The sequence below is a fragment of the Rhinopithecus bieti genome, unplaced genomic scaffold (genome assembly GCF_001698545.2).
Source record: "Rhinopithecus bieti isolate Rb0 unplaced genomic scaffold, ASM169854v2 scaffold_60905, whole genome shotgun sequence".
Classification (NCBI taxonomy): domain Eukaryota; kingdom Metazoa; phylum Chordata; class Mammalia; order Primates; family Cercopithecidae; genus Rhinopithecus; species Rhinopithecus bieti.
In genome coordinates, this window is record NW_016823418.1 from 360,472 (window position 1) to 378,580 (window position 18,109).

General features: G+C 34.7%; 1 protein-coding gene across 1 annotated transcript; it reads left to right on the forward strand.

The window, feature by feature from the left end:
• The first annotated feature begins 14,765 nt into the window (after nt 1-14,765).
• On the forward strand, nt 14,766-17,548 carry LOC108521527 (histatin-1-like). The gene is made up of 4 exons (XM_017861400.1): nt 14,766-14,816; nt 16,360-16,380; nt 16,458-16,487; nt 17,477-17,548. Exons 1-4 carry the CDS (start codon nt 14,766-14,768, stop codon nt 17,546-17,548), a joined length of 174 nt encoding a protein of 57 aa, XP_017716889.1.
• Nucleotides 17,549-18,109: the final 561 nt, after the last annotated feature.

Here is an 18,109-nt window from a genome sequence, read left to right on the forward strand (position 1 = left end):
CTAAAGAATAGTTCCTAATTCTATGAATAATTCCTAATTCTATGAAGTATAACATATGCCTAATGAAGCATAGAGGCTACCCATGTAATGTGGTAAGTTTCTATCTTCTACATATTTGAGGATGATAAAGTTTTTAAATTAAACTTACTGTGCTAAATTAGACAGAAAATTGTATTTCTTTAATGTTTTCTAAATGTATGTATAAAATCTCATATTATTTTACCTCTAATATCAGTATGAATAGGGGTTCACAAGTTCTCCTTACTAATATAGCAAGTATACATATTTTAAAAGCACCAAGTAAAAGATGCATAAAAGGGATGAGGACTGTTTGTGTTAACAGCAGTGGGTATGAAGGAATGTAGGAGTTGTAAGAGAAAGTAAGCTCATTAAAAGAATGAGATAAAGAAACACCACCTACGTTGGAAACGGTAACTTTCTCCTACCCATTATACTCAATGTTGGGAAAATAGTAACTTGTAGGTAATGTTGTAAAGAAGATTTAAAACCTATTTGGAGAGGTTGCCTATAATCAGTGTTCCAGCATTTATTATTGCCACAAAAACGTCAACACACAGTAAATACTTTATCATTTTACTTGCTTTTAAACACTTTTCTGATAAAAAAGAAAATGTAAAATTTGAAAACATCTATGTAGATAACACACAAGATCATAAAACTTAAACAATCTAAGTTTTCAATGACAGTTTTGTGAAACATTTGTACTGTCATTGTCTCTATTCTCTGCAATTTGCTCTCTCCTTTTGTGTGTATGCAGGAAAAGCATCATTCACATCGAGGCTATAGATCAAATTATCTGTATGGCAACTGATATCCTCAGTAATCTTGGGTCACGATTATGGAGGTAAGCTGACTCTAGTTACTTTTCTTTCTAGAAGTATCAACAATGACAATTAAAACAAGAAAATCAGGAAAAAAGCCATTAAGCCAACAACCATTCCAGTTTAAGAAATGTAGCATGGGTTAACTCCTTGAAGTGTGCTGATTTATATAAATGCTTCTGAGTTTGTAGATATGTGGTGTTATTTCTGAGGTCTCTGTTCTGTTCCATTGGTCTATATATCTGTTTTGGTACCAGTACCATGCTGTTTTGGTAACTGTAGCCTTGTAGTATAGTTTGAAGTCAAGTAGTGTGATGTCTTCAGCTTTGTTCCTTTTCTTACAATTGTCTTGTGTATATGAGCTATTCTGTAGATACATATGAAATTTAAAGTAGTTATTTCTAATTCTGTGAAAAGTGTCAATGGTAGTTTGATGAGAATAGCATTGAATCTATAAATTACTTTGGTCAGTATGGCCATTTTCATGAAATTGATTCTTCTTATCCATGAGAGTGGAATGTTTTCCATTTGTTTGTGTCCTCTCTTATTTCCTTGAGCAGTGATTTGTGGTTCTCCTTGAAGAGGTCCTTCACATCCTCTGTTAGCTGTATTTCTAGGTATTTTATTATCTTTGTAGCAATTGTGAATGGGATTTCATTCATGATTTGGGTCTCTACTTGCTATCTGATCTTCAACAATCCTGACAAAACAAGCAATGGGAAAAGGATCTCCTAGTCAATAAATAGGAACTGGGAAAAGTGGCTAGCCATATGCAGAAAACTGAAACTGGACCCCTTCCTTACACCTTATGCAAAATTAACTCAAGATGGATTGAAAATTAAATGAAAACGGAAAACCACAAAAGACCCTAGAAGAAAACCTAGGTGATACCATTCAGGACGTAGGCATGGACAAAGACTTCATGAAGGAAATGCCAAAAGCAATGGCAACAAAAGCCAAAATTTATAAATGGGATCTAATTAAACTAAACAGCTTCTGCACAACAAAAGAAACCATCATCAGAGTGAACAGGTAACCTAGAGAATGGGAGAAAATTTTGCAATCTACCCATCTGACAAAGGTCTAGTATCCAGAGTCTATAAGGAACTTACACAAATTTACAAGACAAAACAATTCCATCTAAAAGTGAGCAAAAGGTATGAACAGACACTTTTCAGAAGAAGACATTTATGTGGCCAAAATGTGAAAATAGCTCAACATCACTGACCTTTAGAGAAGTGCAAATCAAAATCACAGTAAGATACCATCTCACACCAGTCAGAATGGTGATTATTAAAAGTCAAGAAATGATAGATGATGGCTAGGCTGTGAAGAGATAGGTGGTGAGAATGTAAATTAGTTCAACCATTGTGGAAAACTGTATGGTGATTCCTCAAGGATCTAGAACCAGAAATACCGTTTGACCTAGCAATCCCATTACTGGGTATACCCAAAAGAATATAAAGCATTCTACTATAAAGACGTATGCCTACATATGTTTATTGCAGCACTATTTACAATAGCAAAGACATGGAACAACCCAAATGTCCATCAATAATAGACTGGATAAAGAAAATATGGTATGTATATACCATGGAACACTATGTGGTCATAAAAGGGAATGAGATCCTGTCCTTTGCAGGGACATGGATGAAGCTCAGCAAACTAACACAGGAACAGAAAACCAAACAGCACATGGTCTCACTCATAAGTGGGAGTTGAACAATGAAAACACATGGACACAGGGAGGGGAACAGCACACACCAGGGATGGAGGGTAGGAGGTGACAGAAGGTAACATAGAGAACTGATCAATAGTGCTGCAAACCACCATGGCACACGTATACCTATGAAACAGTCCTGCACATTCTGCACATGGATCCCTGAACTTAAAGTAAAATAAAAAATAAAATTAAATAAAATATCTCTGAGGGAAAGCTTCTGTTCACTACTGTTAGGAGACAGAGTTCTGGGTAGGGGAACCCCTACGTTGGTATCCTGACCCTGACAACGAGTTTCATGACCTTAAAGTGTTCCTAATCTTCTCCAAACCTCAGTTTTATAAGCAACAAATACATGTTATAATAATACTTAAGCTCTTTATAGAATTTGTAAGGCTATTGAGAGACATTATAGAGAAGCCCTTGATCTGGAAGGCATATGGTTATGGCCATGGGCTTCTCTGCCACTAAATCTGTACCTGGTTGTTATTTGAAGTTTTCTGTCCTAAAATGTAGTCTTTGGAGAAGATGCACAACCACCATCAGGGAACTCATGAGAAATTAACATTTTATGCCTAAGTAATTCTAATGAGCAATGGCTATAGGAATTACTAATGAAAATATCAACAAGGAGATGGGAATTTTCAAGAAGAAGGAAATGGGTCGAACAATGTCCTTTTTAAGAAAAGTCAGTTTTTAATTTATCTATATTTAGCAGCATAAAATGTCCAAATCATGAAATTAATATGATAGCCTGTCAAATAAGGCAATATTTTGGAGATAAAAACAGTACTGTTCTACAATTCAAAATTGAAATAGTTCAAAAGATTTCAAATATTTTCAAATATTTTAAATGTATTGGGAAATTTTACTCTTATTGAATTCCTGCTCTGTGTGATACTACAAAAGCCTGATCTTGATCCTCCAGATGTTAGATAATTGCTGATGACATTTAATCAGGGGAGAATATAGTTAAAATATTATTTGTGGGAGATAGATGAAATGTGGAGGCTATATTTAAGTGCTAGAATAAAATAAGATGATGGAAAACATCAAGAAAATTTAAATTTAAATTGCAGATGCTGAGTGATAATTTTATTTATTCTGATACCCACTTCATGAGTCTATTCTGTCTCAAATATTATTTTGGTCCCTGCATTATAATAAGTAAAACTACCTAAAATAAATAATTTTCTATAAATAAACTTTCTATAAATAAATAACTATCTATAAATACATACTTTCTGCCAGGAAAAGTAAAATGTATTTACAGGAGTATCAGTTTGAGAGATAAAGTGTTATTTTCTTTTCTTCACAGGTTTGACTGGCAAATTCACTTTTACTGGTTTATTGTCATTCGTCATACTGCATCACACTACCGCTGCTTTTGAAGAATTATCATAAGACAATGCAGAATAAAAGAAAGACCATGATTCACTGAATTCCGTGTTTCATGATACTTACCTTCCTAATTATCATTTGATTAGATGCTTGTAATTTAAACTGTTAAGCTGTTTTCACTGCTGTTTCTGAGTAATAGAAATTCATTCTTCTCCAAAAGCAATAAATTGCAAGCACATTATTATGTGTATGCTCTTTATTTCTCTTTTTTATATTTACATATATATTTACTTCTTCACTTTATTTTCCCAGTTCGAGTAGCACTGACTGTAGTACTTTATACCATAGCCCTTTTGAAATGATATTTTAATTTAGCGTGTTATATTCATTTTATCTTACAAACATATGCTCCTCAATCACATCTAGATTACTAGACCTACTGATGCGAAACCTTGATTTGCCCCTGGTGTCCTTTGCCACAGCACATTTCTTAGCATTGAACATTCTCACATTAACTTATCTCAGGCCCTACATGCCAGCAGATAACCCCTATGTCACTCCACAGCAGTAGGCAGGCACTCAGAACACAAACCATCTAATGCTCTCTATCGGTTTGTCAATATATTCATCAAACACAAGTTTATTGAGTGATACCAACGGTCACTCTTTCAGATGCTGTAGTTATAGAAAGACAGAGCCCTGTTGTCAGAGCTTTTACACTGCATTTGGGGATGCAGACAACAAGTAAACAAATAACACATGACTCAGGTAATAAATGTGTTACAGAAGTGTAAGGCAGGGCTAGGATATAGAGGCAGCCTCAAGTAGGATAGTCAAGGATAGCCTCTCTGGTATGGTGACCTTTTAGAAAAGCTGCCAATTAAGTATGGGAGCAAGCATGAAGAAAGACATTTTCAAGCAGAAGAAATAACAAGTACAAATCCATTGTGAATTTTATGAGTTGTAGAATAGTTTTTTCCACTTCTGTGTAAATTAATGTTGGTAAGTTCATAGGAGTGGCATTGAATCTGTACATTGTTTTGGATAATATCGCCATTTTAATGATATTAATTATTCTAATCCATGAGCATGGAATGTTTTCCATTTCTTTGTGTCTTCTGTGATTTCTTTCAGCAGCGTTTCGTACTTCTCCCTGTAGAAACATTTCACCTCCTTAGTTAGATATATGTATAGGTTTTTATTTTTTGTGGCTATTGTAAATGAGATTGTGTTCTTGATTTGGTGCTCATCTTGCACATTACTCGTGAACAGAAGTGCTACTGATTTTTGTGCATTGATTTTGTATCCTGAAGCTGTAGAGAAGTAGTTTATCAGTTCCAGGAGTCTTTCCAAAACTTTAGGGTTTGGTAGGCATTGAATTGTATTGTCCATGAAGAGAGAGAACTTGACTTTTTTTCCTTTATGGATTTTTTTATTACTGTAACTTGTAGATTGCTCTTACTGTCTCTTTCAGTATTATGTTGAATAGGAGTGGTGTGATTGGACATCTTTGTCTTGCTCCAGTTCTCAAGGTGATTGCTTCCAGTTTTTGCCCATTCAGTATGGCAATGGCTGTGGGTTTGACACAGCTAGTTCTTTTTATTTAGAGATATGATCCTTCGATGTCTAGTTCGTTAAGGGTTTTTATCATGAAGGAACGTTGAGTTTTATCAAAAGCTCTTTCTGCATCTGTTAAGATTATATGATTTTTGCTTTTAATTCTGTTTATGTGGCAAATCACATTTATTGATTTATGTATGGCGAACCAATCTTGCATCTCTGGAATGAAGCCTGCTTGATCATGGTGAATTAACTTTTTGAAGTGCTTTGCTATCGGTTTGCTAGTGTTTTGTTTGTTTAGGATTTTGCATCTATGTTCACCAAGTATATTGTCCTGTAGTTTTCATGTGTGTGTGTTTCTTTGCCAGGTTTGGTGATTCTGGCTTCACAGAATGAGTTAGAGAGGAGCCCCTCCTCCTCAAATTTTTGTAAAAGCTTCAGTATGATTGGTGCAAGCTCTTCTTAATATGTCTGGTAGAATTAAGCTGTGAATCCATGTGGCCTGGGGCTTTTTTTTTTTTTTTTTTTTTTTTTTTTGTAGATTTTTAATTACTGACTCAACAGTGAAACTAAATATTTGTTTCAGGTATAAATTTCTCCCTGGTTCAATCTTGAAAGATTTTCTCTTTCTAGGAACTTATTCGTTTCTGCTCGATTTACTAGTTGTGCTCTTAAAGGTGTTTATAATTGTCTCAGGATTTTTGCAATTTTGTGGGCTTAGTTGTAAAGTCACCTTTGTCATTTCCATTTGTTCTTAGTTGAATCTTGTCCTTTATTTTTTCTTTATTAATCTAGCTGGCTGTTTACTGATCTCATTTGCACTTCAAAAAACTAACTTTTGATTTCATTGATTTCTTGTATGGTTTTTGCTTCCAAGTTTCATTTACTTCTTCCTGGAGATCTACCTACATGTGGAGTAGAGAGGGCCTCACTGCACCACGACCTATGCACAGGAATGGTGGGGTGGCTTAGGCTGTTGATCCAGGCAAGACTATGTTCTCAATACCTGGAGATCTCCCTGAGGGTGGAGAGGAAATGAACCCACTACACCCCAATCTATGTCCATAAAGGGTGTGGTGGCTCAGACTAATCTGCACCATGATTATGAGGTGGCAAAAGCACAATTCTGGTGCCTAGTTTTCCAGGGCTTTCCATAATTCTGCCTATGAAGGTTCTTAACCCACTCCAGAGCAGGCACTTTAAACTCTGGCCTGAGACTCAAAAGCCTGCACAGCCATGTTCTCAAGTTACCAAAGAATGGCTGACTGTATTAAAGTCCTGTATGTAAAGCACCTGTATTAAAAGTGGCATCCTGCCGTCAGTCCTGGGTCTGTGAAAATGTCTGCAGATTTTCCCTTCATAGTGTCTCATAACCTCTCCCAAAGTTAGTTTCAAGGCTTGGAAGAAACAAAATGCTCTCCTTTGGGCTAGGTTGCTCAGACCCTCAGTAGAAAGATGAGTCACAGAGGGAGGCCCTCTGCATCTCTCACATACTGGGGCTTCACCCACTTTGGTCAGCAGATTGTTATCATGGGGTATGTTTGCACTTGTTCTCTGTAGGACCTGAGGTGTCCTTCGTGATTCCAGTACAATCTCACTTTCCTCCTTGAATTAAAACTCAGAGACATGATCTTTATGAACTATCTTACTATCTTCAAGTGTCAGAAGCATGTCAAAAGTCTCTACTATGCAACCTGAAAAAAAAAAGAAAAAGAAAAAAACACAACTCACTCTATTTTCTCTTTTTATTTTGTGTTTGTTTGTTTTGTTTGTTATTATTTAAGTTCTGGGATACATTTGCAGAATATGCAGGTTTGTTACATAAGTACCACGGTGGTTTGCTGCACCCATCAACCCATCATCTATATTAGGCATTTCTCCTAATGCTATTCCTCCCCTTAGCCCCCACCCCATGACAGGCCCGGATGTGTGATGTTTCCCCCGCTGTGTCCGTGTGTTCTCAATGTTCAACTCCCACTTATGAGTGAGAACATGCAGTGCTTGGTTTTCTGTTCCTCTGTCCACTGTCCCATTGGTCCACAGCTTTCTCTAGTTCTTTTGTCTGTGTGCAGGAAAGGTCTAACCAATATCAACCATATCCAGACTATTGGCCATATCCAGCGTATCCACCGTATTACCTATATCCCTATCCATAGCCTTACAGTGTTCCTCAGTAACCACAGGACGTAAGTATAAAAGTAGACTAGGTCTAGTGACACGTTTTACTTTCCAAAAATATCCATGCTCACAGTTAAAAGAAGAAATCAAACACAAGATATCAAACACAAGATATCAAACAAACAACAGGCCCAGTAAGAGATGTGGGATGGTTTAGCTTCTCGAAATGTATTTATTTATACAAACACCTCTGAGAGAAAGTTTCTGTCCTGTGGTGGTTAAGAGGCTGGACTCTGGAGGGGAGGAACACTGAGTCTGCATCGTGTTCTTGACAATTACTAGTTTCTTTACTGTATTAGTCCGTTCTCATGCTGCTGATAAGGCATACCCAAAACTGGGTAATTTGTAAAGGAAAGAGGGTTAATGGACTCACAGTTTCACATGGCTGGGAAGGCCTCACAATCATGACAGGAGACGAAGGAAGGGCAAAGGAACTTCTTACATGGCTGCGGACAAAAGGGCATGTGCAGGAGAACTCCTGTTTATAGAACCATCAGATCTCCTGAGACTTATTCACTACCGCAAGAAGAATATGGAGGAAAATGCTCCCACCATTCAATTATCTCCACCTGGCCCGCCTTTGACACATGGGGTTTGTCACAATTCAAGGTGAGATTCCAGTGGGGACACAGCCAAATCATATCAACCTTGAAACTAGTAGTTTCTTAATCTTCTCTAAACATCAGTTTTCTTATCAACAAAATAAGTATTATAATAATACTTAACCTCATTTTAGAATTGGGAAGACTATTAACAAATATTTTACGTAAAATCCCTTGATTAGAAAGGTGTACAGTTATGACTGCAGATTTCCCTGCCACTAACTCTGTTTCAGAATGTTGTTCAAAACTATACCTCCTAAAATACAATCTTTGGAGAAGATGTACAAGCCTATCGAATGCCTAGAGGATCAAGTTCAGGCTGTTTCCCATATCATTAATGTCAACAGTATATTCAATTAGAATAAAATCTCACAATGCCCTGAGAAATATTTAAAATTCCATGAAATATTTCAACTTTGATGAATATAGAAGTTATCTTTAATCTCCCCAAATTTGCTTTATTTTGTAGATAAATATTTAATATTACACAGATTTCAGAACATTTAATGTTGTGTATTGTTAGATAAAACTGATATTCTAAAAAAGAAATTGATGACATTTTTATATCTCCTTGTTGGTAGTATAATCGTGATTCTTTCAGTAATTGCTCTTGGGTTTACTTAGGCCATATAATGTAAATTTGTCACAATTTCCCAGATTGATCATTGATTATCAGGTTTTTCAAAAATATTTTCTTACCATTATCTGTTTTACATTTCCTCTCTATTCTTAAAGAATTTTTAAAATTAATATATTCTTCCCAATGAAGGTTTATATGGTTAGAAGTATAATGATATAACCTAATGTTTGCATTTGGGGCATTTTATTTACAATGTATTTTGTATATTCTCATTTAGTTAAATTTTAACTCTTATTATAATACCTTAAATGTAAGAAAAATTCAGTTAGATTAAGCAACTGCCAAGTTCACAGCAACATTTGTTTATGGAAATGAGTATTTCTTTCATAATGTTTCAACTTCTTGGCTTCTGGACTATACAAACTGCTTAGAAATACATCTCTTCTCTGTCTTTTCTATCATGAATATTTTCACGAGCTTTCTATTTTCTTCCACATGTTACATCAGTGCTAACCAGGATATCTCTCTTCAGTCTATTTTTTTCTGATTCTATGCACCCTTTCTGATAATCTCTTCTAATTTCACAGTCTTGATTATAATCAATAGGCTTCTAAGTCCCCAGTCTGCAGCTCCAGTGTGACTGACTCTTCACCTCCCACTTTTAGTCTCATGTAATTAGTCCTCTCTTGAATTTCTCTGAGTCTTTATTCTTGTCTGACTCTCAAATTACATGAAAAACTCCTTAAGAATAGGAGAAAAGCTAGTCACATGGTATCTCCAGAATAAAGGAGGTTCTGTCTTATTTACTAGACAGTCACATGTTGTTCCATACAGGTCAACAGCAGTATTTTTCATTTTAGTAATTCAAACAGGAATACAACATAAGTGTTTTTTTGTTGTTGCTGTTGTTAAATAAGCACCATAGATTTGGGTAGCAAACTGTTCCATATTTTCATCACAGGAGATTTGGAGAATAAGGAAGAGGAGGAGGAGGAGGAGAAGCAGAAAATGGAGAAAGAGGAGCACAGAGAAGAAGAGGAGAAAGAGGAGGAGGAGGAGAAGCAGAAGAAGGTGTAGAAGGAGAATAAAAACCCAGCATAAATATCACTGTAAATACCTGTTCATGGGTTGCGTCCATAAGCAACCAATGTATTGACACAACTGTGACAAGTCAGTAGCTCATTGTTGATACTTCGCTTGCAATTGAAAGGCATGGCCTTTTCAAAGAACATGAGGTTTGTTTATAGAAGACAAGATATCTGTTTTACTTAATTATAAAATATGAAGCCATGTTCTGGTCCATCAGTCGTCTAAAATGGCCTACTGTTCCTGGAGGGTGAGACTATAACTAGCATGAGAAGGTCACTACTGTATTTGTACCACCATGCTTGTTCCACCTGTCATACATAATCCCCACACTTCCTAACTTGGAGAAGCAGAAAATCATGGGTGAAATAATGCCTACATTTTGGTGTGCCAACATAAAATGTATATGCCTTAGGTTTAGCTGTAGTTTTTAAATGAGTATACTGACATCTGCCATTATATCTTACCTGTTAGTTTGCTGTTTGGTAGGGCTTTTGGACTATTAGTTTGCTTTTTGTGCACAAGAACATGAATATCTTAGATCCACTGGAACTGTACCTAATATTGTTAGAAAAACAAACTAGGGAAGAAAACCACAGGGAAGAAATGAGAGGAGGCAGAAGAGAAAAGAAGAAAGGAGGAAACCACGTGACAATTTGCAATTAATTAAACCAGGGTATATGTTTTAAATCAGACATAGTTCAGTAGTTACTGAACCATGAGATGGTGCAGTGGCTCATGCCTGTAATCCCAGCACTCTGAGAGGCCTAGGCATTAGGATCACTTGAGATCAAAAGTTCAAGAACTGTGTTGACAAAATTGTGAAACCTCATCTCTATAAAAATAAAATTAAAAAAATAGGCAGGTGTAGTCATGCATACCTGTATCTCTAGCTACTTAGGAGTATGAGGGGACGTTTGCTTGAGCCCTGTAGTTTCAGACTGCAGTTACTATGATTGCACCACTGCACTCCAGCCTGGGTGATGAATGCAGGCCATGAACCTATTAAAAAAAAAAATACTCACTGAATCCTATGTAACTCTTTTTCATTGAGAATGTACAGAGAATGGATTTGTTTTGTGCCTAGGAGAGACCTTGTATCTATGATGCTTAGAAATTCCATGCCAAAAGAATAATAATTTAAATCTAATTTACTTGAATGACATATTTGCCTAAATAAATAATTTACATTTTTGCATATTACCTATCGAACACCATAATTTCCAATAGGACTGTTCAAATTAGCATAGATTTATCTAATAAATATTTCCTTTCAAAACTCACGCATAAATTCATTTTATTTTATTTTATTTTATTATTTTACTTTAAGTTCTGGGATACACATGCAGAACATGCAGATTTGTTGCATTGGTAAACATGTGCCATGGTGGTTTGCTGCACCTATTAACCCATCATCTAGGTTTTAAGCCCCACATGCATTAGCGATTTGGCCTGATGCTGTCCCTCCCTCCCCCACCACCAGGATCCGGTGGGTGTTGTTTCCCTCTCTGAATCAGACATAAATTAAAAACATAATTTCTGTTAGTGGGATCAAGCTAAAGACAATGGATTTATAAATCTGTTATGTAGTTTTTCTTTCTTTAAAGTACACAATGATGGTCACATGTGGCACACTCTGAGGAACAATGGACTGGACGATATAACTTAACTGAACTTTAGAAATAAGTTTTTAATACTCAGTTCTTAGCACATCAAATTATCCAACCAGTAGCGAGTAGGTGAATGTTTGTATATGTTGCCTATTAATTAAATTAAAATTCTGTTTTTCTCTTTCTATCTAATGTAGTTATTTCAACAAATGGCCTCTATAAAGACATGAACTCCTGAAAACTCTAGGGAAGTAAATTCAAATTTCTAAACATAAGAAATCAGTTTTATGTGAGAGATATATGATCAAGTACCTAGAATCTATTGACATTAAATATGAGAATCTTTTTATCATATGGCATCCAAAAGATGATTGAATTTTGGCAAATGTTTACAGTCACTTTATTACTTAAAATATTCAAAGTCAATATAAAGGTAGAAATACAAGATAAATAATGATTTGTAGAAAAACTTCTGAAGTATAGAATGACTCCAATTTTGTTATGTTAATTATCACTATTTACTAGATAATGTGTAAAATTTTGACAACATGGTAAGTATTATTTTTGACATAGCGTTGTTCCATCTTGGACATATATTTGTTGAAAAGCAGTAGATGGTATTCTACAGAAACATCTTTATTACTGCAATCATTTCCTTGCCTGGTTTCCTCAGCATGCTTTTCCATTGTCTGACTCATTCATGGCTAGATTAACACTGGGATTAGCATGTGATGGGTCCATTTGCTTTCTGGTTGCTTTGTCTTCACAATGGTCTATTGTAAAATCCCTTGGTTAAGTTTATTTTTAGAATTTGTAGAGACAGATTTTGGGCATTGCTTTCCATCTCGATCATATAATCTCATAATTCATGCTATTTAGAAAAACAAAAGGGAGATTTCAACGTGTTTAAATACATCAGCCATCTAGGAAAGGACAACTATTGAGGCTTCACTGACTTCTTGACTCTCCTCTTGAGTAAAAGGTAATATGTTCAAGTACAATCCAATAGAATGTCTTTAGCATAAAGCTTTTGGTTTGCTAAATCAATTGTAACTCACTTATGAAATGTATATTTATCTATTGATAACTTATTATTAAAAAATAATGACCATTTATTGGGATCTGAAGATGACTTCCAGATCTCAATTCCTATGAATTAACACCAACAATCATCATGCAAAGTAACTAATGTGGAATATGGCAATGTATGACATCCTCTCTGATGGTGGGACCTCAATGGACTCTTTTTATTTCCTTGCCTAGATACCTGGTATCTACTTTCTTAATTATTAATTCTACATTTAACTTAAAGTAGAATTTCAAACTTTACAAGAACATACTGATAAATTCTCTCTTGGCAAACGTATTGTTATAAAAGTTTACTTTAAAAATTTACTGTCTTCTTAATAGGAAACTATTTTATTACTTTTTTATTGACCTTTCCATCATTTAAAACAGTTCTGTTATAACGCAAAGCATATACTGTAAAAGAGTTAGTCATCTCAATCTTACTAATTTATTTAACTCATTTTCATTCATTTGTGTTATGGCAGAAAAGAAAGAGTTTACTGTTCCAGATTTTTATAATTGTATTATTGTGTTACTTGGGAAATATATTTTTCAAAACCATTAATTATATATTGATTTTCTATGTTCATTCATCTGTTAATTTATGTGTTAGTAAAAGAAGACCAATTTCTTAGAACATTTATTTTTATTTTGTACTTGCAACAGAATTGACAGTAATAAACGACAGTAAAATTCTCATGCCTTTTGTTTCATAAAAAGAGTTGAAGTAGGATTTATATATTAGGTAATAGAAAACTTCAAGAAGTACATAATTTTAGAGTTAGTCCTATAGTAGAAGTTTCCATTTAAACGAGTGAAGCAAAACGAATGAATAAATAATATGGTAAATGCAATAAATCATGGGTTCTGCTTTCCGTGATAGAGATGTAGGGCTCTTTAAGAGTAGGACATTTTATTATAATTAGATGAAAAATGTTATTGTAATGTTCTATCACAAGTGACAGGTAAGAGAGATTAGAAAAAAATATTTAAATTACCTATTAATGAATTACTTTATAGCTGCAATTAACAGCTAAAAATGCCATATAATTCTAAGTCTTGTGGTAATTGTATTTTCCAATGGAAATGCTTTTGTTTACCTATTTATAATTTAGAAATAAGTAATCTGTTATACTTTTTTACATCTGCAAAGTAACTGGATTCACTTCCATATACGTAATTATAAAACATATCAGAGTCCCAGATGAGGCTAACTTTGTTGAATAATATTATTTGAAATGTTAAATAATCTTCACCAGTTCAACTTCTCAAAGTCACTACAAACATATTCCCTGTGAATTCTCTTCATTTTATTTTTCTCTAACCAATATCATTAATGTTCTAATTTCAGGGTTACACCATCTGGGTTCTCTAATAGAAATCTGGCTCATATTCACTGACTTTATTATAGAGCAATTCCCTGCTGCTTGTTATTCTACTTTCCAAATATCTCTTTACACTGTACCTTAATTACCATTCTTAATGTCATTATATAAGTCCCCTGTAATGACACAAGAACCTAAGTGGTCATCTTTCCTCCAGTTTTGTCCTCCCTACATGCTAAACTGTTTGCATTTTTAACACGCTTTCCTCTCCATTTTATTTCTTTATAGGCTCCCAACACCTCACTTTATTCATTCCATATTATCCAACTCAAGTTTGCCTTTCTTTGTTACCTTCTTACTCCCATCCTCTTGGTTTGTTTAAGATGTCCATTTGTGTGTTTCATTAGCATATTAATATTTCCAAATCAGAGCACTCACATTTACTTATCAATTCAGGAGACCATGCCTGGGGCTCACACCTGTAATCCAAGCATTTTGAAAGGACAAGGCAGGAAGATTCCTAGAGCCCAGGAGTTTCAGAATAGCCTGGACAATAGAATGAGACTAATAACATTCTCTACCAAAAAAAGAAAAAATTCACTGGGCATGTTGGCACACCCTTGTAGTTCCAGCTACAAGTGGGACTAGAGAGGCTAATTGGGAGGACGGTTTGAGCCCCGATGGTCCAGGCTTCAGTGATCTGTGCTCATGCCCCTGCATTCCAGCCTGGAAAACAGAGCATGTCTCCCAGTGCTTTGAAGCATAGTGTCATCAACAGAAGTCTGATGAATGAATGCAAAAAAGAATATGATTACTGATTTTTCTTGTATGATTTTATAGGACTCAGCCAACTATGAAGTTTCTTGTCTTTGCTTTAATCTTGGCTCTCATGATTTCCATGACTGTAAGTACATCTGGAAATTTTAAAGAATACATTCATTCTCAGTACTTATCCCAAGTGTCTCTTATTCCTTGTGTTCTGCATGTACTCATGTTGACCTCAAAACAGCTCTATAAGCTTTAATATTTCCATATAAAGAGCTTCTTTGAATTAACTTATGTAAGTTCTTTAAGGACTTGGAATAGATATTCATTACATACCTGCAAACACTCAAGTACAATTACTTTAATGTAAAAGTAAAAGAAAATTTAGCAAGCTTTTTAAATATGTGGGACTGAGAACTGTGAAAGTATCTCTAAGTATGAAAAGCTCTAGACCATCTGAAGTTAGAAATCTGAGGAAAGAACAAGGTGCACTTAAGTGGAACCCAAGTACTACAGGGTGTCATAATATGAAATTTCAAGTCATTTCTTGCACAACCTAACTGTTAAAGTTAGCATAGAATTGTTTAATTCTTCTTAAAATAAAGCTGCTTATTTTCAACCATAAAACAAATCTCTGTAAGTGTCATGGTTTCCCAGCTCGTATTGTCATGTACTACTGTGTATTAGTAGGAAAAGCACTTGACCTGTCTAACTCTTTCTGCTTCTCTACATCCACATTCTCTTCCTCCTCCTCCTCCTCTTTCTATGAAGTTAATAGAAAATTGATCATAAAAGATTAATAATAGGCCGGGCGCGGTGGCTCAAGCCTGTAATCCCAGCACTTTGGGAGGCCGAGACGGGCGGATCACAAGGTCAGGAGATCGAGACCATCCTGGCTAACACGGGTGAAACCCCGTCTCTACTAAAAATACAAGAAATGTAAGCCCGGAGCGAGGTTGGCGGGCGCCTGTAGTCCCAGCTAACCGCGGAGGCCTGAGTGCAGGAGAATGGCGTGAACCCGGGGAGGCGGAGCTTGCAGTGAGCTGAGATCCGTCCACAGCACTCAGCCTGGGCGGCAGAGCGAGACTCCGTCTCAAAAAAAAAAAAAAAAAAAAAAAAAAAAAAAAAAAAAAAAAAAAAAAGATTAATAATATCCAAACTATCCACTAAATTCTAATGAATGTTTTGAAAACTGAATTGGTTATGATATCCACAAGTTTATCTACATTATTTTTATTATATAAAGGATAGAAGTGGAAAAATAACATATAAGAAGAACAGAGGAAAAGGTATAATGCCTGTCTCTTATCAGCAATATAAAAATATTCAATATGTTGGTAGCTTTTGAGCTACATAGAACATTTCATATAAAAAAAATCCAATGTTTCATTTGTCAGATTTCCACTCTCTTATTCATCAGTGATAACTTTTCCTGCCTTCACATAAAAAGGAATATATAAACCAAATGAGTTAATATTTGAAATATAGCAACATAATTAGAGTTTACCCTTCCACTCATTTTAAAGATGTCATAAAGCTAAAATATACTAATTTAGGGTGTCATCAACCAAAGCATGCCTCCATTCGGTTTAATCATAATTGTGGCTAAGTCAATATTTATACTTACTCTTGAATTATAAAATTAAAATATTAATTATTTTCTCATTTTCTTTTTTTCCAAGAGAGCTGATTCACATAAAGAGGTAAGACTTTTCATTTACTGGAAAACTTGATAATTGATCATATATTCAATTTTTAATCTTTTCTTTTCATTTCACAGAAACATCATGCGCATAGAAGAAAATTCCATGTAAGTGTTCTTCTGATAATGTGCACTCTGAATAAGTTTTCTTCTCTATTTATTCTCCTAGAAGAATCAATAGTTGTCTCTCAAATATATATAAATCATTAATTGCTAAAGTGCACATTGATTTCATTTATTTATGATGCAAAGGCAAAAAGTCACAAATATCTTGTGTCCTAACAGTATTTCAATGGAAACTCAGTTCCACCTGAAATAAGTCAATTATTCTCTGAGAACTTATCTTTGTCCTGTAAATAATTACACTGACCTAAAGAATAGTTGAAATCCTAATTCTATTAAGTATAACATATGCTTAACGAAGCATAGAGGGTACTCATGTAATGTGGTAAGTTTCTACCTTCTTAATTTTTGAGGATGATACAGTCTTTAAATTAAACTGTGTTAAATTAGACAGAAAATTATATTTCTCTAACATTTTTCTCACTGTATGTATATAAAGTCTCATATTATTTTGACCTGTAATATCAATATGAATCTGGGTTCAAAAGTTCTCCTTACTGACATAGCAAGTACGTGCATTAAAAATGCACCAAGTAAAAAGATGCATAAAAAGGGATGAGGACTGTTTGTGTTAACAGCAGTGGGTATGAAAGAATGTAGGCATTGTAAAAGAAAGTAAGAAGCACCACCTAAGTTGGAAATAGTAACTTAATCCTTTCCATAATACTCAATAGTTAGCAAAATAGTAGCGTGGAGGTAATATTTTAAAGAAGATTTAAACCCTGGTTAGAGAGGTTACCTATAATCAGTGTTTCCACCTGTACTATTGTCACAAAAATATCAACAAACAGTAAATACTTCATCGTTTTACCTACTTTTAAACATTTTCTGATAAAAAAAAATGTAAAAGTTTGAAAACATTTATGTAGATAAAATAAATGGCCTTAACAACTTTAATAATCAAAGCTTTTAATGACAGTTTTTGAGAAACACCTGTACTGTCATTGTCTCTATCTCCTTTTGTGTGTATACAGGAAAAGCATCATTCACATCGAGAATTTCCATCATACGGAGGCTACAGATCAAATTATCTGTATTACAGTTGATATCCTCAGTAATCTTGGGGCATGATTATAAAGGTAAGCTGACTCTAGTTACTTTTCTTTCTAGAAGTATCAACACTGACACTTACAACAAGAAAAAACAAAAAAAAAGCCATTAAGCCAACAACCATTCCAGTTTGAGAAACGTAGCATGGGTTAGCTCCTTCAAGTGTATTGAGTTATATAAATGCTTCTGAAGCTGTAGATGTGTGGTGTTATTTCTGAGGTCTCTGTTCTGTTCCATTGGTCTATATATCTGCTTTGGTAACGGTACCATGCTGTTTTGGTAACTGTAGCCTTGTAGTATAGTTTGAAGTCAGGTAGTGTGATGACTTGAGCTTTGTTCTTTTGCTTACCATTGTCTTGGGTATATGAACTCTTCTTTGGATCCGTATGAAATTTAAAGTAGTTATTTCTAATTCTGTGAAAAATGTCAATAGTCGTTTGATGGGAATAGCATTGAATCTATAAATTACTTTGGTCAGTATGGCTATTTTCATGATAATGATTCTTCTTATCTTTAAGAATGGAATGTTTTTCCATTTGTTTGTGTCCTTTCTTATT

What these genes read in the sequence shown, in the direction of transcription:
- LOC108521527 (XM_017861400.1), top strand. Translation starts at nt 14,766, where the DNA reads ATGAAGTTTCTTGTCTTTGCTTTAATCTTGGCTCTCATGATTTCCATG. An exon ending in CTCTCATGATTTCCATGACT is followed by an intron (nt 14,817 to 16,359) that starts GTAAGTACATCT and finishes TTTTTTTCCAAG; the next exon opens with AGAGCTGATTCACATAAAGA. An exon ending in GAGCTGATTCACATAAAGAG is followed by an intron (nt 16,381 to 16,457) that starts GTAAGACTTTTC and finishes TTCATTTCACAG; the next exon opens with AAACATCATGCGCATAGAAG.